General features: G+C 51.0%; 7 protein-coding genes across 7 annotated transcripts; 3 read left to right on the top strand and 4 right to left on the bottom strand.

The window, feature by feature from the left end:
• Positions 1 to 1,085: 1,085 nt before the first annotated feature.
• BCR38DRAFT_332628 (uncharacterized protein) lies at positions 1,086 to 2,972 on the bottom strand (the record flags this gene model as incomplete). Its single annotated transcript, XM_040855168.1, has 2 exons — positions 1,086 to 1,732; positions 1,805 to 2,972. 2 exons carry the CDS (start codon positions 2,970 to 2,972, stop codon positions 1,086 to 1,088), a joined length of 1,815 nt encoding a protein of 604 aa, XP_040720067.1.
• Positions 2,973 to 3,830: 858 nt separating this feature from the next.
• BCR38DRAFT_334122 (PQ loop repeat-domain-containing protein) lies at positions 3,831 to 5,170 on the top strand (the record flags this gene model as incomplete). The annotated part of the gene is made up of 3 exons (XM_040855287.1): positions 3,831 to 3,889; positions 4,001 to 4,856; positions 4,994 to 5,170. The coding sequence occupies 3 exons, from the start codon at positions 3,831 to 3,833 to the stop codon at positions 5,168 to 5,170; spliced, it is 1,092 nt and encodes a 363-aa protein (XP_040720066.1).
• Positions 5,171 to 5,915: 745 nt separating this feature from the next.
• On the top strand, positions 5,916 to 7,194 carry BCR38DRAFT_100056 (NADP-dependent oxidoreductase domain-containing protein). The gene is made up of 3 exons (XM_040853286.1): positions 5,916 to 6,067; positions 6,133 to 6,143; positions 6,206 to 7,194. Exons 1-3 carry the CDS (start codon positions 5,996 to 5,998, stop codon positions 7,002 to 7,004), a joined length of 882 nt encoding a protein of 293 aa, XP_040720065.1. The 5' UTR covers positions 5,916 to 5,995; the 3' UTR covers positions 7,005 to 7,194.
• A 910-nt stretch (positions 7,195 to 8,104) lies between these two features.
• BCR38DRAFT_481258 (uncharacterized protein) lies at positions 8,105 to 13,126 on the bottom strand (the record flags this gene model as incomplete). Its single annotated transcript, XM_040863362.1, has 3 exons — positions 8,105 to 9,808; positions 9,867 to 10,139; positions 10,196 to 13,126. 3 exons carry the CDS (start codon positions 13,124 to 13,126, stop codon positions 8,105 to 8,107), a joined length of 4,908 nt encoding a protein of 1,635 aa, XP_040720064.1.
• Positions 13,127 to 15,798: 2,672 nt separating this feature from the next.
• BCR38DRAFT_481257 (uncharacterized protein) lies at positions 15,799 to 16,143 on the top strand (the record flags this gene model as incomplete). Its single annotated transcript, XM_040863361.1, has 2 exons — positions 15,799 to 15,900; positions 15,955 to 16,143. The coding sequence occupies 2 exons, from the start codon at positions 15,799 to 15,801 to the stop codon at positions 16,141 to 16,143; spliced, it is 291 nt and encodes a 96-aa protein (XP_040720063.1).
• A 1,109-nt stretch (positions 16,144 to 17,252) lies between these two features.
• BCR38DRAFT_99929 (uncharacterized protein) lies at positions 17,253 to 18,430 on the bottom strand. The gene is made up of 3 exons (XM_040865849.1): positions 18,350 to 18,430; positions 18,170 to 18,282; positions 17,253 to 18,113 (listed from the first exon to the last, which is right to left on the bottom strand). The coding sequence occupies exons 2-3, from the start codon at positions 18,272 to 18,274 to the stop codon at positions 17,688 to 17,690; spliced, it is 531 nt and encodes a 176-aa protein (XP_040720062.1). The 5' UTR covers positions 18,275 to 18,282; positions 18,350 to 18,430; the 3' UTR covers positions 17,253 to 17,687.
• Positions 18,431 to 20,076: 1,646 nt separating this feature from the next.
• On the bottom strand, positions 20,077 to 20,722 carry BCR38DRAFT_99920 (uncharacterized protein). Its single transcript, XM_040865848.1, has one exon. It carries the CDS (start codon positions 20,603 to 20,605, stop codon positions 20,279 to 20,281), a length of 327 nt encoding a protein of 108 aa, XP_040720061.1. The 5' UTR covers positions 20,606 to 20,722; the 3' UTR covers positions 20,077 to 20,278.
• Positions 20,723 to 24,193: the final 3,471 nt, after the last annotated feature.

Here is a 24,193-nt window from a genome sequence, read left to right as displayed (position 1 = left end):
CTGAGAGCTTGCCATGGACTATCCGCGCCACAACGGACGATTGCTCGGGTCTAAGGTAACCAACCTGATCATGCATCAATATCCTTGGGATTCCCATGTTTTCTTCATGTGACTCTAATCACTTTCACCATCATCGGCCAGGTGCGAAAACACGCGTACAACAACTGGCATTGACAAGAAACATATCTCAGATTTACAACCATCCCGCAGTGGGACTCGTGACTATCCAAAGATACAATTCCCTGCAAGCTGACCATATGGTATCTCGATTGGCGGAAGCCTAGCCAATCCCATCGACGAGATCACCGTATCCCCTCAAAGTGCGCGGGGGAACTCCCTCGAGGCTTCATGGCTCTGCCTCTCGGTCCGTTTGGCACTATAGCTTAACGAGCAGCCTCCTCGCCAGATCTCTTGTTGCATATGCAATGGCAGCACATGTTGTGCAACACATCGACATTCAAGTTGCCTGTTTCCGAGGAGGCTATTGGAAAATCCAGCTTAGCTGGCTGGGCCATAACGGGGGCCACAATGGAATAACCCACAACCCAAACGCCGCTGGCGCGTTGTAGTCTTTGCGGCAACGACCGAGTGGTTCGGGTCAAGATGGCACGCCTCGTGGGTCGCTGAAGAAAAAATTCCGCACCGGGTATATTTATCATGCCGCCGCGCATGCACGTTCATACGAGAAAAGATGATATATTGTCAGATTATATGCGTGCCGAGAGACCCAATTGGTCCCCCAAAGGTGGGGTCGGACCAGCTATCCAATTCCCTAGGAGCACATGCATTGGGGAGCCTTGTCTTTTGCAGTAAACTGCTCGCTTATTTAGATTCTCATTTGGTGAGGGTTGCCCACCCCCGATCCCTTGATGCTTGCAGCTTCATGTTTGCTCGCCAAGATCACCTGCTACGTGCAACTCAACTAGGGCTACTGTGAGCACAGCTTCGTTATTCGTCAAATAGTGTAAATTCTGCGCCCAACCCCTTTCGTGCGGTTGCAGCCGAATCATCCGGCGCATGCATTAGCCGCATTCCTCGCTCTGAGCGAATCGTTTCATGTTAGAAAGATGCAAGTGGATTGAGGCTCATCGTTGACGCAAAGCGACTTCATGCTCCAGCCAGAATCTTTTGCAGGTTGTATGGCCCCAATGATCACTCCACCATTCGCCAAAACTATCCTCGACTTCGTGGTCGACGTGCAAGACCCGCTCATCCCGCTTCAAACCACAGATGAAGCAAGCTTTCGGGGCCGTTGGCACTGCCTTGGCTGTTTGGATCGGCATGTTCTCTTGAAGCCCTGGGATTTTCAACTGCGGCGCGGTATTCTTCGTGGAGGTATTAGCCGCTGCTATCGAAGAGCGTAGCCGGCCGATGTTTTCTTTCCAAATGTCCATGATGTCAGCCGCCTCTCGATCTTCGCGAGCTGCTTGCGTTTTGTCAATCCCTGCTAGTTTCATGCCTTTTGACCCTGCAGCTGATATGGACATGCTTTGAGAAAGGAACTTGTCGCGATGCCATCGTAGCTTGCGTCCAGCAATTATACGGGCAGCGACAGTTGCCAACAGTAGATAGCCTCGGAGGTACTCAATGGTCTTTGGGTCTGAGAGGATACGATTCTTGATGGGAAATGCTTGCCCGCCAACAGGTTTGTAAAGAAACGTATTTGCCTCCCCGATAAGCTGTGGGAATATGGACAGTAGGATGGATGGTGGCGGAATATTCGTGGGAGGTGCTTGGTCAACCGGCTGCAATGCGCCGTCTGCTGCAGTATCGATGGAATTTTGGGCCCAAGTCAAGTCTCCACATCTTGCAGCAGTTTTTGAGGGTCGAGATTTGGCCGATTCTGGTGACTTGATATCGTCTGCGTCCCAATCCCAATTACCGTCCGCGTCTTTACTGTCCCTGCAATCTTTGGATGGCCTTGGGTCATCCAGAAAGTCATCAAAGGCTCCCCAGTCGTCGCCAGCCCCGGTGCTACCGGCTGAGCCCCTGTTGTCCAGAGTCGGCCAAGCTGTAATGGGTGACGTTTGGGGGTTGTCGGCTGGCCTGACGAGCTCGGTCGGCGTTTTGACACCAAGCCCAGGGAATGGGTTTCGATCATGGAATGAGGGGGACTTTGGCGCCTGGGGATACGGAGATACCGGTCCATTCAGATTCAAAGCGGATAGCAATTGCGGCGGATTTCTCTTCGCTTTCGCCGGCGGGCCGAACTCATTCGTAACAAAGCCTGCAGTTGTTCCGGCTGGCGAAGCGACTATCTCGAAATCTCCGAAATCATCACCCTCATCCTCGTTATCAGCCTTGCCAGCAAAATCATCGGCGTCGAATAAGACATTTGGATCGGGAGTTGATGATTTGAACGGCGGCTTTGGGGGGGTCACTTTGGGCGCCTGCTTCTTTTGCTGCTCAAACGAGGTTCGCATCCAGGGTGGGGATCTCACCTCGTCAGGCAAATTATTCAAACCAGGGATATCGATAAGACTGTTGGTCATCAACTCTATCGTTGGAGCTCTGACTATCCTCGTTCTCCCGATTGCTGGGTGTTGCAGAGGCTTCCGTGAGCTGTAAGACGCGGTGAGAGTCTGGGGCGCGGCGTTAAGTGGTTGCGGCGTAGGCTTCGACGAGTTGTCCGCGGATTCGAAGTCGCCCCAGCCATCGTCATCATCGTCGTCATTGTTGACTTTATTCTGAGAGCTGATACCAGCTGGGAATGACTCCGTGAGGCTTCCCCATGGGTCGGGATTGGTGGTTTGTTGCAAGGCCGGCCATGGCTGCTGGCTCTGCTGGCCCTCTGATTTCACCGGCGCGAGGCTCGCAGAGAAGAAGGGATCGATATGTTGAATCGGCTGGCTCGCGGAAGTGGTTGGTGAGAAGGAGAAGGGTTCGGCGGTGAAAGATGGGTGAGAGTTCTGAGGTGAGGGTCGCTGTGATGGCTTCGGTTGGGCGAACTCATTGAAGAGGTCGGCCGACATGATGGGTTTTCGTGCGTTCAACCACAACTAACCTTTCACTTCCTCTAGTCGTGCCTAGGATGCTTTGTCCGCCAGCTAGGCATTGAGCTCACAGGCTGTCTAAACGAGCGACAAAGAAGGCAAAAAAGGGAAGTATGATGGCGAAGTACGATGCGGCTGAAATCGACAGGCTGGGGATTTGTTGATAGACAGGGGTGCTTATCGCCGAAATGGAGACGGGAGTCGGGACTCGGGAGAGCGACAGGCGGGACCTTAGGTTTTCTTGGCAGTCAATTTTGGGATCTACCCGAGAACGATGAGGTAGCCTTGGGCAGTGACGCCATTTAAGCACAGGCACCGGTGAAATGGGATGAATGGGGGATGTATGAGGTGAATCACCACAACCTCCGTTGTTACACGAAGGCCAATTCACTGGTAGTGATGGTGGAATTTTGCCATATTTGGGGTCAAGCCGCCACGACTTCATTCTCACAGGACAGATATTGCTCCGTACGAACCCTCATGCGTTCATGGATCTATGCATTTGACAAGCTGACTGCATAAATTTGCAGATTTGGCTTCCCCGCAAAATGCCTGTGGGTTGTATGGATACCTTGGCACGTGGCGCCGTGATCTCGAGGCGGACCAGGCGCGCTTTAAAATTCTTCTCGACTCAATGAGCTTCCCGAGGTCATGTTAGCATTGGTTTATTATGCCATCGTCCTGACTCCAGGATCTTTCTACGGTTGGTGAATCGTTTGTCACAGGATACATCCGGCAAGCTTCCACTTGTTACGACACTACAAGTGAGAAAAACCTGCCACTCGACCTCTGCGGGCGCCTCTCTTGTGTGCGGTACAACGAACCCATTAGCGCGTCATGGCTCCTCCAACGGCACCCTTGAACTTGGATGTCGAGGCTATATCCGGTATCTGTGGGTGAGTGAAAAGCTAGACCAACTTAACGCAGTCAAAGTACTCGAAGTTCCCGTTACTAGAGTACATCAGTATATCTCACCTCACATCAGACAGCTGACACATCATGTCCAGCTCCATATCCATTGCCGCTTGGGTAGTGGTATTCAGTCCACAAATCATAGAGAACTTCCGGCGTAGCTCCGCTGATGGCCTGTCTCTACATTTCATCATTGTCTGGTTGGCAGGCGATGTCTTCAACATCCTGGGCGCCGTACTACAAGGCGTCCTACCTACCATGTTGATTCTTGCCATCTACTACACGATAGCCGACGTCGTGCTGTTAGCCCAGTGTTTCTACTACAAGGGCTTCACATGGAAGGATGAAGTGGTGCCGCCACCACCCAAGGCACCGCACATCGTTGTGACGGGCGAGCCTAACGAGAGAACGGGCTTGCTCGATGGGCCATTTGCCGAGCGAGGGAGAAGAGACAGCAGGGATAGCTGGAGTCACTTGTCGCCAGCGGTTCCACTAGTCTCCGAGCACCCTGCCATTCTGCCGCCTACACCAACTCGTTTACAGGCTACCTTGTGGAACACGACTGCGGTGCTTATGGTCTGCGTGGCAGGCGTGGCAGGCTGGGTCCTAAGCCGTCGTTACTCGGACGGGTCGTCTGACGAACCGGCCGAAGAAGGTCTGCGTCAATTTAATATCTGGGGACAGATCTTCGGATACATGTGTGCCGTGCTCTACTTGGGCTCTCGGGTGCCGCAGATGATACTCAATTGGCGACGGAAATCGACCGAGGGCGTCAGCATGCTTTTCTTTCTCTTCGCCTGCTTAGGCAACTTGACATATGTGTTGTCTATCTTTGCATACGAGCCACGTTGTGCTCAACCGTATCAGTGCCACGACGGGGAGGCGAAGAGTATCTATGGCCGATACATCCTCGTCAATCTTTCGTGGTTGGCAGGGTCCCTAGGAACGCTGGTGAGAACCTCCCGTAATCCTTCCACTTCGTGACGTGGTGACTTGTGTGTGGTGACCATAAAGAGCTATCACCCCTCCAAGACATAACGTGACACTCACAAAATATGCTACGAGTAACAACTACTGACAGGAAATAGTTCCTCGACCTTGGCATCTTCGCCCAGTTTTTCATTTATAGCACTGACGCGTCGTCAGTGTGTGATGAGGAGGCGCTTGAGGAAGATCAGCTCGACGAGGATGATGACAGCAGCATCGATGAAGACGGTGGGGATCAGCGACCGGTTCTGCAGCGCCTCGGTTCAGGTCTCCCCTAGGTTCCTGGGGCCACCGGAGGGCAAGGAACACGAAAAGTCAGGATACAGGAACAAAACATTCGGCGTACGGTTATAGTTGATTATGGAACCCCGAGGGAAAAGCAACATGATGTAGGTGTTCAGCTAAGAATATCCAGTTGTGTATTAAAATTCTGTAAGATAAAGATTGGGGGATAAAGATTGGGGGTTAAACGGTGGTTTCTGATTTCAAAAGCAGCTTTTCACGTCATAAGTAGGTATATATTTGAGAGACAATGGATTTGCGTACGCAAAATTGCGGAAATATACTTTGCAATTTCATGTGGTGAAAGTACAGCCTGATACCCCAGGTTATTCCAAGGAGTGGTCGGTCTTCACATGTGGTGTATACCTTATGTAGGTCAGTTAGGATGATGAAAAGTAGTACTTGTTGGTTGGCATCAGCACAAGTGTGCCTCGAAACTGGTGTGTTCTGAGGTCAGTCTCAACGTGACCTCGTCGGAGGAGCGCGTCGGATTACACCAGTCCGTTACGTAGCCTGTAGCAAAACGAAGAAGGCACGACAAGCCTAGCGGACACTTCTTGTCGGTGCTACCTCCCGTCATATCTAATGCTGAATGATCGTGCAACTTCATACCATTAATCGGCGGAATATGAAAATCGCGTCAGTTTGTAGCCCCATTCGGCAGTCTCTCCAGAGGACCATCAACCCCGCACGACAACTAGTCTTCGCATTTACCCATAGGTGGGCCCGCCAACCCCCGTTATTATACCTATCACATCTCAATCGCGGCGGTCATCTTTGGTATCCCACGGTCCATTGCTGAAATCCAAACTCCCAGAAACATGTCAGGCCTCACAATTCACTCAAAACTGAAGCTGAGCAGCGGCTATGAAATCCCCTTGCTCGGGTTTGGTGTAAGTATCTACATTCCTAAATATCCAAGTTCAGACACAACACTAGAGACCTGACTGCACTATAGGTCTATCAGGTGTAAGCTACAACCCTACTAACTCCGGTGCTCCCAAGACTTCCAAACTGACCACAAAAACCAGCCCAGCTGACCAAGCCGAATCCTGTGTGGGAGAAGCACTCGCTGCGGGATACCGGCACATAGACTCGGCAGCAGCCTACCGTAATGAAGCGCCTTGCGGCTCTGCCATCCGGAGCGCCGCATCGACCATTCCGCGCCAAGACGTCTTCTTCACATCCAAGGTGCGCAGCAAGGGCATGAGTTACGAGTCGGCCAAGGCGCAGGTCGACACAACGCTGCGGGAATCTGGGCTGGAGTATCTCGACCTGATGCTGCTCCATGCACCGTACGGTGGCTCCGAGGCCCGCAAAGGCAGCTGGAGAGCTCTGGTGGAAGCTGTGGAGGAAGGCAAGGTGCGCTCTATTGGTGTGAGTAATTATGGTGTCCATCATCTCGATGAACTCGAAAAGCACATCGCGGAACTCGAGGCGGAGAGGGGCGGGAAAGGGAAAGGAGGCATTTTGTCGGTTGGCCAGTGGGAAATCCATCCCTGGATGCCCCGCCACGATATCGTGGAATGGTCAAGGCAGCGTGGTGTCGCTATCGAGGCGTACTGCCCTCTAGTCCGCGGCGAGCGGTGGGGAGACAAGGCGTTGCAGGACCTGGCGGAGAAATACGGCAAGTCGGCTGCTCAGATACTGCTGAGATGGAGTCTGCAGAAAGGGTATCTGCCCTTGCCAAAGTCAATCACACCTTCGCGGATTCGTGACAACGCCGAGCTGTACGACTTTGAGATTTCGCAGGAAGATATGGCCAAGTTGGAGACCAAGGAGTATGCGCCGTGCACTTGGGACCCAACGACTAGCGCAATCGATAACTAGAGATAGAACCCTCCTGTGTATAATACGGGACTGTGTTGTTTGTTAATCGCCCGTGGTTGCCGTCGAAGTCACTCATACCAGCTGGGGCAGACCTAGATCAAGGTGGTTCTCTAGAGCTATTTATCCATTATTGCCTTATGACGAAAAAAGCCATTACCAGCCGCAATGAATACCTAGTAACAGTGGCTACGATCATCCTACCAATGCAGTTACAACTTGCTCGAGTGTGAATATTTCAAGAAGACAATGTGCTGTTCTTCGTGACGCCCCGAGGATTGAACCAAGTCATGTATACTAGACTACATGTAGCCACGACAGGGTATCGCATTGGAAAGTCGAAAGCTCGACGACATCAAGAGTCCAAGTTCAATGACTGTATGACAAGAACATCAAGCTAAATAATTTCCCAATTGATGACGTTTGAGCCAAGTCTGGCTCCCATCCGGACAGCGAAATACAGAGCACATGGCACACACCGAGATAGCAAGGCTAGCTTACGCCTTGAACACATGGAGATGCGATACTAGGGTTGGCGAAGCTGTGGAAATGCATGCCTGTCGGGCTTACCACTTCAAGCTCGATGCTCTGGCCAACATCGAGTTCACCATGAAATTTAACTGAATCTGCCAGTGTTGTGCAGTAGTAACTTCTTCATACAATGATGAAACAGATCAATGCTATCCAAGTGGTACCAATCTCCGGCTTTTTCAATATTGAGGGGGAGATACCTACGTCAAGTCAGTTTTGCTCATTCAAACGGTAAGAGTGAAAGCGAGTCCTCGTTAGTGCAAACGCCCTGTCTCTTATCTCAGTCAATCGATTTAGATATAGCAAAGTACTTCTGTATAGCAAATCTAGCTGGCTAAAATTTAAAGAATCTACCCCTTAGTATTCTGAGTATTCATCTCAAAAAAAACGCCCTAAACAGCATGGACGAGACGCATTCTGTATGCCGCAAGTTCCCTCCGTCACCCCATCAAGAAAACGATCCTGACCAAACGCATAGGACCGATCGTCTCGGCCTCGCAATCAGTCTTTCAAAATAAATACATTACCCACTATATTGCCGATTCGTCCCAACCTTATCAAATACCCGGACCTTATTGACTCGGCCGTAGAACCGTCTGCATTTCCTCGATATCACGGATTACTTCATTAAAGACCCGCATCGCAGCATCGAGTACCTTCATGCGATTGTGCTCCGCCTTTGTCCTCCAGATCTCGGCCATCAGTTCGCGGTTAATCTGCTCCAATTGCTCAATGGTACAGCCGGATGTGCGTGACGCTAATTCGTCGAGGAAGAACAGCCCTGAACTGTCATCCATTACCACTTGCTGCGAACCAGACGAGCCGCCGGAGTGCCGCTGAGATTGCGATTGCTCCTCGGGTGAGGGATCATTGAGAAGATTGGCCATACTCGGCGCGTGAGACGATCTCGCCGCAGTCGGTGATGTGTTCAACCGCGAGTCCTGTGAAAATCCTAAAAGGGATCCTCGGCCCAACCCAACTTGGGAATGGGGCCATTGTTCATCGCTTGAAGTTCTTTGGCTTATTTCGCCTGGCAACGGCTGAGTGTCGGGAATGTGCTCAACTTGGCTATATTGCTCATGGTGGACTCCGTTCGTCGCCTGCGTGCTGAAGTTGTTGGATGACCGGTTTGAAGGATCCGAGGTTTTGGTAGTAGAAGCATCGTTCACGAAGGCAGATGGCGAGACACCCGGGGGCAGAGACTGCATAGCCGAAACCTGAGATATCTGTGTCATCCCGCCCGCGGTTGCTCTGGTAGAAATATCGAGAGCCCTGGGCTCCATGCGAGGCCACTGAGCCGGTGGTTGCATGGGTGACGTGTGGTCCTGGTGTTGCGCGCTGAAATCTCTCATGTCGATATCCTCGCCTAGACCTCCAGACGGAACAGATGTACTGTTGGTAATGTGATGCTGAGACATAGAGCTCTCGCCATTGCCGTTGGAGTGAGGACTCATGACTTGAAACGTAGCCGTAGTCGTGTGCAATCTGCGAGGGTGCTGGTTTTCTTCCAAATTGGCATCACCACTGCCAACCTCGGCACCTCCGACATCGGATATGACCAGATCAACCACGGATTGTAGTGCCGCCTTCTTTCGAGCCTTCTCAGCTTTGACGGCTCTACGCCGGGTTTCAGCCCGATACATGTCATCCCAGTTGACGCCCAGAGTGTCGAACTTCTTGTCAACATCATTGACATCAACCTCGACATTCGTCAGTAGCTCACTGGCCTTAATGTATCTCTCCCTGTCTCCGATAGCTTTGGCATCACTCAACAAAGACTTGACGTCGCTTAAGAAACCCTGTGGCTTTATGTAGTAGCCATTTGCGAGTCTCTCCTCTATGGTTTGGATGTCAAGATTGTAGTAGAACTTGCCACTGGAGGTCTCCCGGAGGCCCTGGGTGCCGTCTTTGTCTTTGGCGATCTCGTATGGACGCGGGACGGCATTCTCGACGTCGGGGCGGACGTGATTGGGATCTTGCTCGTCGAAGAGATATTGATAATTGGAGTGTGGAATAACTGGTGAACGGAACTTCTTGTACTTCCTGTTGATCTGGTCCATAATGGGTTGCAGGTGGACTTTCATCAGATTCAGCAGATGCCGGTAGCGCAACCATTCAGCTTTCTCCTCCGCCTTAGTGAGGACCTTGGGCGGTGGGGGCGGGGCTACTGGGAGCTCTTCCAATATCCTCTTCTTGCGATGCGCTGGGTCTGGAAAGTCCCTGGGGGACCTGCGGATGTGGTCTATTATCATGGAGAAGTATTCCCGGCGGTGTTCCTAAACGAAATTCGTCAGAAAAGAGGTATTTGCAGTGGAGCGAGTATCAACGACTTACTCTGCATGGATGGAATATCTCAGTGCTGTTTTTGCTAGAAAATCCAAACAAGTCCCTTTTAAGTTCCATTGAGATCTTATCGGCTTTGGTTTCTGCTGTCGCTAAAACCATGATCGGATCTGTCGGTTTGATAGACCTAAGTAGGGCAAGAAACGCGGTGAGAGCCGGTCCTTCCAGAGTTGAATACCAGGTATCAACATTCGGTATGAATATAACACTCGGCTTTTGCCGCTTGACCTCGGTGAAGAGTCCGACAAGGACTTGCTCAACAGACTAACAACAAGTAAGTAAAGAAGGTCTGGGAAGGTTACGTGTCAGAAGCAACTTACTCGTTGGTCACCAAGAATCGTGGGGAGATCAAAGTTCTGCACGTGGACACCTTCAAGATAATGCAAAATCGCGGCACCAATGTATGTATGGCCCATTCCGGGCAGGCCACAGATGAGTAGCCGCGGCCTAAACACCCGAGACCTCTCAAATTCCTCATGCAAAGCCTCCCTACCGAAACCGAAATCTTCGTCGTCATACGGTTCGAACATGGCCTCTTCAAGAGCAGTGACTTTCTTTTTCCGGGGTAGAATATCATCCAAAATGGATGTGATACTCTTGAACGAAGTTCGTAGCAGTGGCTCAATGGATTTCGGCAGAGGTGCAGCACCGGAAGTCGAGGACCTCTCTGATGATGGAATTATCTTCTTCTTGGAAAGACTGAAGTCGGCCATGTGAATACTGATCTTGTCCGGATCGACAATCAACTTTTCTTTGGACGAGTATATCTGCGGGTAGGTTCTCTGGATCGCATTCATAGCCGCTTCTGTGCACAGGGCTCGGAGATCGGCACCTCCGAAGCCTTTCGCATCACGAGCAAGAGAGTTCTTGAACTTTTCAGACAATCCCCAGTCTTTGGTGTGTATGTCAATGATGGCCTGGCGCCCATCGATGTCCGGCAATGGAAAGTAGAATTCGCGGTCGAAGCGTCCAGGTCGACGAAGAGCAGGATCGATATTGTCTGGACGATTCGTAGCACCAATAACGATGACCTGGCCACGTCCATCCATGCCATCCATCAAAGCAAGGAGGGTCGAGACGATGGATGCATGAATCTGCTCTTGCTTACTAGACCGAACAGGTGCAAGTCCATCGATTTCATCGAAGAAGATGATACTGGGCTGTGTTCGTCTGGCTTCCTCAAATAACAATCGAAGCTGCTTCTCTGCTTCTCCAACCCATTTACTTAATGCATCAGCACCCTTGCGCATGTAGAACGTGATCTTCTTGCCGCCAATACCGGCAGAGTTGGCTAGAGCTCTGGCTAACAACGTTTTACCAGTGCCTGGTGGCCCGTGGAACAGGACACCACGGGGTGGTGTGACGTGGAACTTCATGAACAGCTCTGGGTACAGAAGCGGGAGCTGGACCATCTCCTTGAGATTGTCAATGTGTCCCTCCAGTCCACCAACCTTGCTAAAGTCAACGTTCATATCGACGCCAAGAGGATCCGCGTCGGCGTAAGCCTTCGGGTTTTTGACCTTGCCGACATTGGGAGCGACTGCACCGAGACCGCCGAGCCCTTCGAGAGGAATGGCTTGACCAATGCCACCGAGCATGCCAGGCGGAGCAGCGGAGGTTGGTGTCATACCGACATTTCCGCCGACGCCGGAGCGGTGGCCCATCTCATCATCACTGCTATCGGAATCAACACCGCCAGCAGCACCGGTTCCCCAAGGTCCACCAAATAAGGCCCCCGGCCCGCTGCCGCTGACTCCCCCGAAAGGTCCCGCGATGGTATGGAGGCTGCGATCCCATGCTGAAGCTCCACCGGCTCGACCGCGGCGACGAGCAGGTGTGGGAGCCGCGTCCTGCTCTTCATCAGGCTCAATCATCAGCTGATCAAGGGGCTTGATTGCGTAATCGACCGGTTTTCGCACCCGGCGTTTGCTGATGACTTCTTCATACTCAATAGGGGTAGTTGGGCGTCGGCGAGGCCGGCGTGATCGAGAACTCTGCCTAAGCTCCTCGAGCTCATTCGCCAGCTCATCTTTATCGAGCTCATCTTCATCGCCAGATTCTTCTGGCTGCCGGGAAGTCTTCAACAATCGACCTTTACCCTTAGCAGCCTTGCGCCCACGGGGATTGGGACTTGAAAATTCGTCATCCTCGGCATCTTTGCTCTTGGCTTTGCCAGAGTGGGACTCCATGTCATCTCCAGAATCAGGATCAAAGTCGCTACTCGGTTCCTTGAGCGACTTCGCCCGCATACGAGACTTGCGAGTCAAACGCCGAGGACCATCGTTGGGTTCGGGCTCTACAGACCCTCCGGTTGCTGGACCAGACTGACCGGCTCGTGCACGGGTTCGGCGATTAACAGGGGGGTCGTCCTCATCATCTGCTTCTTCTTCGACGGTTTCCATCGGTTGATCTTCATCTGCGTCGCCTACTTCTACTTCGTTACCTTCGTCCTTATTGGGCTCTTCCGCGACATCTCCAACCACATCTGGAAGAGCATCATCTTCCGCACCATTCTCGGGTGCACTGCTTTCCTGAGTTGCTTCATCAATGGTAGGGATTGGTGCTGGTGCCTTTCCACCTCGAGTGGATCGGGTGTTTCTCGCGGCCGCGGCTGCTTCTGGACTAACAGACTTGGATCCTCGTGCCGATACAACGTGCTTCCCCGAATTGGACAACTCGAGGAGCTGCTCATCTGCCTCAGCCGTGCGAGCTCGGGTGGATCTTCGCATACCCATGGTAGCGGGAGCAGCTGTGGGCAGTGCAGCAGTGGCTTTGCGCATCGATCGGGGTATGTTCAACACTACTATCTTGGTTTGCTTCGGGGTGTTCTTTTTCTTGGGAGTCTCTCCGACAAGCTCATCTTTGTCGTCCGAGTCGTTCACTATGTCCACGTCATCTTCGGAGCTTTCTCGGTAGCTTGGACGCTTCCTGGCAGCCTTTCTTCTGCGGCGGCCAGTTGCCTCGTTGATGGGCGCATCATCTTCATCCTCCTCTTCTTCTTCTTCTTCATCATCATCGTCGTCATCGCCGAAAGACTCGTCCTCAGACACTTCGTCGTCGTCTTCAACATCGGAGCCTCCGTATCTGTTGGGCCTCCTGCTGCGACCAGGGGCTTTAGCAGATTTGCCACGGCGTGGTTTCTTGCGCGGCGGTCGAGGTTGGTCCGCGTCAGGCTCGAAGTTCTCATCCTCTGGATCCGACTTATTAGGATCGAAATCCAGGAGGTCTCGCTTCCGTTTGTTGAAAGGCATGTTGAGCGGTGCGGTGCCAGGCGAGTTGCCTGTGGAGAGGCTTTGATGGCTGTGGGCCACCGAATTAGTGAGGTGATCATGACAGAAGAGTCGACATCGACAATAATGAGACAGCAACGACCAATGACAACGATAATGAAGCACTGAGAACAATTTGAAAACGTAAGGGAGTGGATAAGGTTTGGTGAACCGGAACAAGCGTGTGGAGGAATGTCCATCAAGACGAAGGTATGCTTGATAAACCAGCATCAAGAAGACCAAGTGCATGTCTGGACCGAGTTGCAAGCCAACCAAGAGAGGGCGACAAAATGGGAGGAATCCACCGAGAAGCCGGCGGCTGCATCCATCGAAGGGATATCATGGGGAGGCGATAGACTCGATTAGTCAAAACTCACCTCGGAAGCAAATAACCAATGACGAGGTGTCGATTTTGCGCTACAAGCACAAGTTCAGTTGAAGCTGTTGAAGAGCCGCCACACTGATGTTGGCGTTGGCGACGTCTTCATGGGCGTGGATGTGGACCCAGAGCGTGGGAGAAATTCGCGACACAGTCGGGTGGTGGGTACACGTCAAGCGATGTTTCAACACAAAGTGAAGATGCCTGCGCTATAGGAACTTGAAATAGACTTGGGCGTCGATGGAAAGTCATGCAGGTCACCACGGGAGTATTTCGTGCCCTGGGCAGGATGATGGGCAAATGGAAAAGACTTATGGCAATGGAAGGCAGAACTGCGCGTTGTGCTGGTCGCGTCCCTATTAGCTCAGCAGACGGCTGCTGCCCCATAAAATACCAGTGTTCCATCCAATCAACCTTCGCAATCAGTGGCCCAAGCGCCCCTTTCTCATGCAATCTGGGCAATGACAATCGCGCATCACCAGAATTGCTTCGCAAATTTTGAAATCACGAAAGCTTCCATTTTGCAACCTAACATTTCCACTTTCTAGTACTTCCAGATCGACTACCGCTTTCGCGTCTGCATCGACTTCAAAATAGGCTTACAAGAGTCGCCTTTTTACACAAAACACAATTGACTTACTGTCGACACCATTATCGTCCACAGGATGCTGCAATCCTGCTCATCGCAAACTGCAAGTCCGACAACTTCGATATAGATGCTGCCCCTTGAGCTCCCCGGATTTCATCGTCATCGTCGACGCTATCCGATGCGGCTCAACTTAGAATCAGCCTTACGGCCCCAGACCGTTGGGCTAAGGCTCCGAGACCCCGTGACCCCGGCAGCCCGGCTCTAACCAATCTCGTGCCAAGACCTTTTTGGCGGTACTGGCCGAATTGACCCGTCTGTTTCGAACAAAGGGTAAACCCAAACATACCAACTCGATATTGCAGCATGACCGGTGACTGAACTACCTCAAAAGCCAAGTCTAGTCTGGCAAAAGGCATTGCGGCATCTTTACACTTTGCCTCCCCAAGCGTTCCCACGACTACTTTAGCATGCGTCATACGATGAGATGACAATTATTCTTTATATCCCAATCAAGTACCCAAGGTGGTTGGGTTGGTGAGGCAGCTGAAAGGGTGCTAGTGGTGATGCACGCCGAGCTGATGACCACCTTGGGTTGTCCCCGCTTTCCAGGCAGCCCTTTTTAAAAATTGGTTGCCTGACGGCGGGACAGTTGGCAACTAGACGTTGGTTGAGCAGACTGTTGATCAAGGCTCCAGTTATCGGGTCCTCCACGGCCTTTGAGTCGTCGGTTCGCGACCTGCAGTGCAGTAATGATGGAGGACCCCGCTAGTCGGAGGACATGTGCTCCATCTTGAAACTGCAGGCCCTTCGGTCCTCCAACCCTCCAACCCTTCATCCCTCCAGGCGATCCAGGGACTCATTAGAGGCAAGCACTTGTCCTCCACCGCCAGTTTGATGTACAAGAACTCTGCAGCGTGGGGGAATCGAAGACATCATGGACACGTTGTACTCCAAAGCCACGGCCCCCAATTGGACCCCAAGCCGGGTCTGGAACACAACGACAGTGTTGAATGCCGGGTTCGCGCTGGCTTGACCCTCGACCTGCTTCGTCCGGCTCCGCCGGTTGTAGGGCTATTAATGTATGCGTAGTGGCAGACCAGCGGAGAGTGACTAATGAATTCAAGTATAACGTGAATACTGGTCATACTCCATGCATATTTGGCATTGTCAGTCGTGAGCTTATTGGACGTGCCCAACGATAACCATGCAGCTGGCCATTCGGCGTCTGATTGCCTTACCACGAGGACTTTCTCTGGCCCCCGCTCACACAGTACACATGCTAATCAGCAACAGCAGCAGTCGATATCCTTGCTCATTTGAGTCGGTCGAGCGAGCCAACTGGCCGCACTTCAGCCGCCGATGAAGCATGTTAGTGCACATATATATCCCACTCAGCTGGCTACATTTCCGCACACTTTTCACCTCAAGACCCTCTAAGCTCTCAATCGCATACAACATCGCTGCACCAGGAGTGCAAGGTTCACTACCCTGGAGGGCGTTCATTCCACAATATCAGAGAGGTCTGCAGCATTCAGAAAGCTTGAAGTTTTCAACCCCTCACATAGCCTATCTGAACCGAATCAAATTGCCCTCTTTATTTTGCACTATTCTTCCGACCTGGGAGAACGCTGGAGCAAGCATTCGTTGCGTTTACTTGTACATCTACTCCACCAATATCCACCGACGATGAGTTCAGGCCGAGCTTCAGCACCAGCGCCGCTGGCTATCTCCAGACCAAGCGTCTCAGGAAGCGGGCACGACAGCTTTGGATCGGACTGTTCTGACAAGGTAAACATGGCCTCTCGCCGGTCCACAATACACTAAGCTAACACCAAGTCAAAGACGGTCCCCAGATCTTTCTCGAACGGTTGGGCTCAAGACCGGCCCCTGCAGAGTCGAAAGTCGTCTGCGAGCTCTTCCAAGTCTTCAAAGCCAACATCGCCCACTGCGAACGTCTATACCCACTGCGGCCGCCACTCGGATCAGTGGCTGCTCGGCGGCATGTCGGGCCTGTTCAAGAAGAAAGAGTAGTACTCCGGGGAAAACATCTGATGGTAAATATGTGGCTGTTGGTATGTTGTTATCACAACCTTGGCTGGCTCAGTTGTGCTTATGTCATTTTAATTTGGGGGTTGACTGGTGAAAATTGGGACATACTGGTAATGACGCGAGGGTAGGACTTCCGACCAAATGTGGGTAAATAATGCCGAAAAAAAATTTATGAGATACCCGATTACATGAATGAGGAATGGTAGTATGAATGATGAGATAATCAATTGAAACGGTCAGATATTTGGTGTCGTTGTCTGCTCTAGCTATCTGCAAAGTGGAGTTTTGCGTGCTTTCACTTATCTTCCTCATAAAGCCATGCCAGTCGAGACTTCTTGGGTACTGGCCTCATTTTCTTGGCCACAGACGGTGAACGTATAAATACATAGGAACAGGCTACACATGATTGCGAGGACACCACAGGTTCCACCGGTGCTTTTGAATGCCATGACTGCATGTTCTACAACTCAGACATCATACACAACTGGATATATGGATTCGTGCCAGCTGGAAGCAGGTATTAAAATGGCATAAGCGGGAGCATGAGAGCTATACCTGCTACTAGTAAATCGTTATTTGTGCAATGTGGTATTTATGGGTTCCTGTCTCGATGTCTCGATGTAACATCACGATATCAGACCACCACTTCACTAGCTGCCCGCCTTGCGCAAGCACGAGCGCGAGAAGGTGTCGCATGCAACATAATTATGGTTAGCGGTCACCGCCTCTCAATGAAAGCCATATGCCGCGGATACTTGCATGCTTCGACGCCTGTCAGCTGAATGCTGTGTGGCGTGTACTACTCTGACAGTATTGTGCAATTGCAAAAAAAAACTTTGTATAGGGTTTCTCGGTGTTTGTGTTTGCACAAAAGGTTTTTACATCCCAATATATCGACAATAATACTGGACATGCGGGGTCGTTTGTTGTCCATAAGTCCGGAAGTATGGTTCAAGGCCATTTAGACTACATGAGAAAGCACATGTGGAGATTCAAAAGACTTGCAAATCCGATTTTAGACTTACGAATGCAGGATCTGCCTTAATTCATCCGTAGTGGTCACTGGTTTGGACGAGCAGGAGCTTTCTAACCCTTCGTATTATTACACAGTTTCAATTATAATTTGAAGGATTCAGCAGCCCCCAGGCAAGGCACAATTCTTATATAAGTGGGTGGCAACTCATGTCACAAAGGTGCCATCCCCTTGTCCGAGTAAAATGTGTTTCACTGCTCAGGGGATCACACTGACCCTATTGTATGCAAAAACACCCAACACTTGGGAAATACCTCTGGACTGACCCCGGCATATGTTTTCCTGAAGCGACCTAGCCACATCTCAATCCATTCTTTTGTCTCGTGATTCGCGAACTCATATGCAATTCTGACAGAGTAGCCGCATCAGTATCTTCCTATCATATCCTCGCCGACAGTCTCGATTGATCTGAATATGTTCTGCATGAACAGTTGGTTCAACTCGGTGTAGTCAATGGGGCAATGACACTAGTTTAGGCATTCCTGCAAGATCATCATGAACGGCCAGTAATCCATGGGCAAAGAGCCCATTCACGGTGTTTCGTATTGTAGGATGGGTAAGTATATGGACTGAGGGTCTTCCGCGGAGACTTCTGTTGGCCTGGGTTTACAAGTTCGACCTTGGAATACCACCCCTCGAAGTTGCTGCAAAGTTCTTTCGCGGCTTTTATAAGATGCAATAGCTTTCCAATGTCTGCTTGGATGCCATGGTTGTTGACTTCACGAAGAGCGTAGCCGTGGCATAGGATAGACGGAATTTTGGTCAGTAGTTGAAAATACTCGTCGATCAAGTGCCCGCCTTCCTTATCAAATATAACGTTGGCAATAGTGCGGGCCGCGGCACCATTATATTTAGTCACTGATTGCCATCGGGGCTCTTTCAAAAAGCAATCCTGGCAGGTGAACATAGCATTCATAACCTGAGGCACATAGTTAGTATGCATGCATGGCTGCGGCTATCCGCTCGACGGCTCACAAATATAGGTCGAAACGAAAGCAGAATCGACAATTCCCAGTCTATCTCATGAGCTGCTGGGCCCCTGAGCTGTAGTAAATGTCTGAGGCCGGCACCGTGTTTCATCCAGCCACCTGGGGATGATGTGCCAGCAAACACTTAGCAACTATTCCACGACGCATTTGAGGCATGTTGCCTTACCTCGTGTAACCAAGCAATGGCTTCAGAGCATAGCGTCTCAGGACTCTTCCATTTCGTGGGGTGATTCAAGGCCTTCTGCAGAGGAGTCAGGGAGTAGCCATATAGCGTCTGGGAATGGATGATGAGATCTTCGTCTTGTTGCTTCTTTCCCAGCAGATTGCGCTATCCAATTTATCTGCCCAAGTGATCCTTAACCCTGTCAAAGAAAGAGCTCAGGACAATCAATTTACTTTCCGGCTGTGCGTCTTTCAAGGTGCCGATGAAGGGGGCCCTGTTGGTTCTCGGAGCGGCCAACGACGGGGCAAGCTCTGACACGACCAGCTGTAAATTATCGTATGATGATTGAAATGCGGCCGCCGGCCATCTTTTCGGTCTCGGCATCCTCCGTAGCAACAGAACTTGAACTTGAGTCCTCGTATAGTAGCGCCCTGTCGGCACCCGTCTTCGGCCGCCTCGCATGCGCAAAAGTAGACGGCGAAGAGGAGCCTCCTCCACTCTTATTTCTGCCTTGCGACCTGACGGCGTGTTTGCGGACGACAAATTTGAAGCTATAGTCGTAAACTGGACAGGCGGAGCATTTTCAATACAGTTATTACAACCTAGCTTCGCTTGGTCACAGAGGACACGGAGTTGCTTACATGTAACGCAGCCGCTATGGCAAGGGACGCCAACCATGTCTGCCATCTGAATTGCCAGCAGGGTCCGGCGGAAGGCTAGTCAAGAAGGATAGCTGCGGAAGGAGCTCCGTCGCTCGCTTATTGGACGCTTCAGGGAAGCAAGGGTGAGAATACAGTTTCCGCCTTTATGCGGCTCAACCGGCCATGATAGTTTGGTGGAACGCTACGTTTTCACGTAAAAATAAAACAAAGAGGTTGAGTATGACGGATGTAAACCTTTCCAGCCGCTGCCACGCAGCAAAGTAGCAAAGTTGCAAGGGTGCCAATCCTGACAGCACTTGCAGCTCAGTCAACAGCTGACTCACTGTACGGCAGCTCACGTGCTAAATAAGCCGTCAAGGAGCGATCGGTCGGTGATGCATCGGATGCTGTCGTTTTGATGCTGTAGAACGCGCGAACTCGACCAGTGCAGCTCACTCCAAACCCGAGTAAAATCAACGTGACACTTTGTTTGACTCGAGCCACGACTTTGTTGAATGTTGTTTGGATCTTAAGATCAACGACTGCAAACCCATCACTTGTTAGAATAGGTCTTGCAATAGATATGTAAGGCGACCAACGGAAAATGATGCCCCATTTGCCATCTCATCCTCGAATATTTACCCGTACTTGTTGCAATTCCTGACCCTAGGTCTGCTTAGTGTGTTGATCCGGCGGCCTGGAAGCCCTTCGGGTTCGGGAATTTGGAACATGTCGTGCATCTCGCTCCCGGCAAACAACTGAAATGATAGTCCATGATGCCTTACGCCGGTGTAAACTTGCGCATTCGATCGAGGTGTCAGTTCCCAGAAAACTTCGTTGGCCCCTCGAAGCGCCATCCACCTTGCGTCTGAAACGCTCATAGGCATCGAACTATTACCGCGCTTGCGTGTCCCAAGGTCGGGTCATCCGCCAACTCTCCGAAAGTCTAAAAATGTCGATGAATAGGGACGGTTGAAGCATGGATGCAGCGACTAGCAAAGGGCCGGCGAATCTGCCTATGATGCCATAGTCTGGACGACGACTAGACAAGAACAAGCGCACATGAGTGTACGAACTACAGCTTCGGATATGCGACAATGCTGTGTTGCGGTGTCTCGGGTGCTGCGGCAACCTTGTACTGCGTCCTCTATTCGCGGGCTGGGAGTACAAAGTTTGTAAATGTGTTGGTCAGACCTCCACCTACCACGAACATGACATTGGCAGCGCTCTGATGTGATCCCAAGACAGCAGCAACTCGACGACTCGTCCGGCTCGTGCCATTGACGGCGCTTCAAACGGAGAAACTGAGCCGCCTCGCTGTTGAAGAGGTTTGGATTTCCAACAGTCCAAGGTCTCGGGTTGAATGAAGTATGTGTGTTCGTGATATTCTGTAAGTCGCTATGTAGGAGATAGATTCCCGTTCACAACCTGGCAATTGATAAGAGAGCTCGCTTTCAACTTGCAAGTTCAGATAGCGGTGAACAAGATCAAGGGTTCTTTCCCAGTCAGAATTGAATCCGGGGTATCGTGGCACACGGAGAAACAATTCTAAACTCAGAAACCATATGGACAGAAGGAGAGGAAAGAACGTCTCCATCCGCATCGGCCATACGTGCATGACTTTTTGTTATATCATTGGTTTCTTGTCAACATCGACACAAATTAGCATGTAATGCCTTGCTTCCTCGGCGGTCCCAATTCGACGCAAAAAAACGGCCAATGACAGTCTCAATGTTGCAACTTGCCCAAGTGAGAGTCTTATTCCACGTCTTAATACCCTTCGGAATCCGAAGTTGTAGAGCCTCCGAATTAGGCATTTGCAAGGATCAAGTTGTTCGTTAGCGTTTCCCATTTCACATGCTGCCTTGATGGTACCGTGGTACGTGCTTCATCTTTGCGGTTCCCCATGTTGCAGTACAAATGGAATCGAAATTCGCTTCATCGTGTCTTCGGCTCCGTTGTCTCCCGCAGATCGAACGAGTTTTGCACAGAGACGGATTTTGAAATATGAAGGAATCAACAGCTGGCATGATGCCAACATGCGGTTAATAGTGGTGTATCTAGGGGTTGTGCATTGCAATCAAATGCACTAAACTGTATCTTTACCCACTAGCAGGGTTCAGGGTTGCCAGGAAGAGAAAAGGGGCTGAACAAACATTGCGGAGATGAGGCGACCAAATTTCCAAGTTATCGCGTTAGGATGTATTTACCGAAGGTTGGTGCACATTACGGAGTACATTCTTGTCAAGCTCGTGTTGAGTGGGCGCAAGATGGCATCCCGGAAACGATTGTCCTTGTATCGGGTATGTCGTTATCTGTTAAAGCAACCCAGCCACTTTGGAAATCACAACGGAATTCATAGTGATCTATTGAAGAGTTGCCCAATCATCTCTGGCTACTTGAATAGAAACCATCGCGAAGAGCATACAGGAATCAACTTGATTAATGCAATGACAATGCTGGTTCCCCAGGTGGGTGCTACCCTGAAACCGAGGCTTGCTTTCTGCTCGTCACGACCACCAATACTTAGACGGATGCTTCCACAAGGCAACTGGACTAGTTGCAATACGTCAAGATGTCCTGGTCTGTTCTATGATTTTATGATTAGGGCGTCACACGAAGGTGAAGATCAGCGATCCAAGCGCATTGGCATAATCAAGAATGGCTTTTACCACTTAATTGCACAAATTACTAGCCTGTGGGAATAGCATTTTAATAAACAGCAAGATGAAACCCATCATATCGCTTTATACCAATTGATAGTCAAACCGGCCCCAGTGTAGGTTGCTTTAGTTATGTCCTGATTTAGCTGATTAAGTACTGAATTCCACGCCACTGTGATAGACCACGAGATAGCGAGTATCTTCGGGAACCCTGGAAATGACATCAAAAACGAAACCTTGATATAAGTTGATTGAACTCAAATGGACAGACAGCCTTATGACTTGCAATTAACGCCAGATGAGATGGGAACGATGATGCCAACGAATGTTTCGCCTTATTACATAGTACCTGGCTCGGCCTGTTTGAAAGGCGAGAAGGCTTGGCGCGATGCTCCTTAACCCCTAGCAGACCACTGGTGATCGACAAGTCGAAACTTGGTCAAATCTCGTGCCTGCATCTGGGATCTTGATATCCTCGAATCGCCATGTCGAGTTGGGGGATATCCTCTGCAACTATCATGCTTACTCCGTACACACACACACACGTGCGCAGGATCTTTGGTGGCTAATCACAGCGTAGCATCTCAGATCAAGACTCGCACAAACCCATTGGAGCACCAGGCCAGTCTTGAACAACGAATATTAGAGCATCACGAAATGCTGTCGCTCCCGAGGTTTAGCGTGAGTAACTGCAGCACCATCGCGGCACGACAGATTGGAACAGGGGGGTGGCGACGAGATTCCCATCACCGCCTGAACTCCGTAATTACATACTACTTTTCGTGGAGGCGTAATGCATCATCCAAAGTGGTCCCCTTTTGTGTCGGGCGGAGATATTGCTAGGATACCTGCGTCAGCCAAAAGACACGAAGTGGAGGAGTTGAGGAGTCTAGGAGCTCCTAGACGAAATACTAGTCCGTCGCCTAGTGGTCCGCCAATCGCTCTTAGGTTGACCAATTATTCTCAGATATGACGCCGGATGCTTTGGATTCGGCCTCGGAAGCTGCCTCATTCTTATTATTGTTATTGTTATTATAGACAGTGCTGTTGCTGAGAATATGGGATACTTTCCCGGACGTCTGAGTTCGGAGCAGAAACCGTTGCAATTCAACCAACTGCTCAGGGCTGAACTGGTTGGCCTTTCCGCCGGGCGCAGATCTCGACTCTGGGCAGAAACTCTCTCGAGCCACTTGAATTGTCGTCTCGAAGCACACCCAAACCACCCCAAGCCTGCCCAAGCAAACCAATACTTGCACTGCAGCTTGGTTAAAACATGTCATAATTGAAACAATGCGAGCAGAGACGAATCTATTGCTCCAAATTTCACGGCAGCCGCGTAAACATATCCCTTGTCGGTTGCTTGTCTAGCGCAACAGTGATCAATGCCATTTCGACCGCCGCCTGCCGACTCTAGCCAATGGCGGCCGAGTACCCTCCCTGCAAATCAACAATCCCGCGAGGGTGGACGACCAATGGGCACAGACCTGGACGAGGCCAGATGGAGCACCGGTACGCGGCGCCATGCTGTAATGCGCTCGCAATCTGAAGTAGCGTCCACAAGCCTACTCCACCTCATTCACCAGGCCAGGTCGCGGTACCTCAATTGCGGTCTCCCCCCCATCTTAGGAAACACGTACTCCGTGATGTGGTACCTACCCTGGCCTCCATTGGATCTGACCACCGCACCGCAGCATCACAGTAGCAGGCTATCGCACCTGCAATCAATCGCTGATGTTGGGATGCTGAAATGCACCAGTCCCAGTCTGGCAGTACCTAACCTAACAGTTTCCAGTGTTCCACTGGCGTCGACTGTCTAAAGCGTGCAGCACAACGCTGGGAATGCTTCGATATCTGCGGGTCTACGCTTCCTAGTCGGACCTCACTACTTCCAAAAACCCACTCTCGCTCTGCTCTCTTCCTTCCAAAATATCGGAATACCATCACGACTATCCATCACCCGCTTCCCCCTCTCCTTCCGTCTTGCCCCCCGCCCCATTACACCCATTGCACCCATTCCCGTTCTTCCTGCTCTTGCTATTCCCTAGTACATACCTTTACTTACATTGCCGGCCCCTTCACTTTTTTCCCTCCTTCTAGCGTGACCAAAAGACCCTCCCTTGTTCGCTGAGGAGCTTTCTGTCACCATCCCTTTTCCCACCGCCGTGCTTTCGCATTGGGTGCCTGTCTGTCTGTCTGTCTCAGACCTGACTGATAGCACCGCCGGACCGGCATTTTGTCCATTAAAGGTCACAGAAAAACCAAAACCAAAAAAGACAACAAATTATCCGTTTTCTTCTTGGCTTCAAGGACAGGCAATTCCGACGTTTGCTCCTCAATGTCCTCCTTCTGACCCAGATTCCACCACCTCGTGTCTTCCGTGACACTTCCGTAATCCTCTTGTCTTTCTCCCAATCCGAAACGTCGTGAGAGACGCTCGACATCCATTCGGTCAAACAAGTTGTCTACGGTAGCAGTGGACTGCTTTTTGGAAGAATCAACCCGTTCGTTGCCCCCCTCGGTCGCAGGCGTCCTTCGATTCCACC

Source organism: Pseudomassariella vexata (assembly GCF_002105095.1).
Source record: "Pseudomassariella vexata strain CBS 129021 chromosome Unknown BCR38scaffold_2, whole genome shotgun sequence".
Classification (NCBI taxonomy): domain Eukaryota; kingdom Fungi; phylum Ascomycota; class Sordariomycetes; order Amphisphaeriales; family Pseudomassariaceae; genus Pseudomassariella; species Pseudomassariella vexata.
The sequence above is the reverse complement of the archived record's forward strand: the minus strand, read 5'-3'. Positions and strand labels throughout refer to the sequence as shown.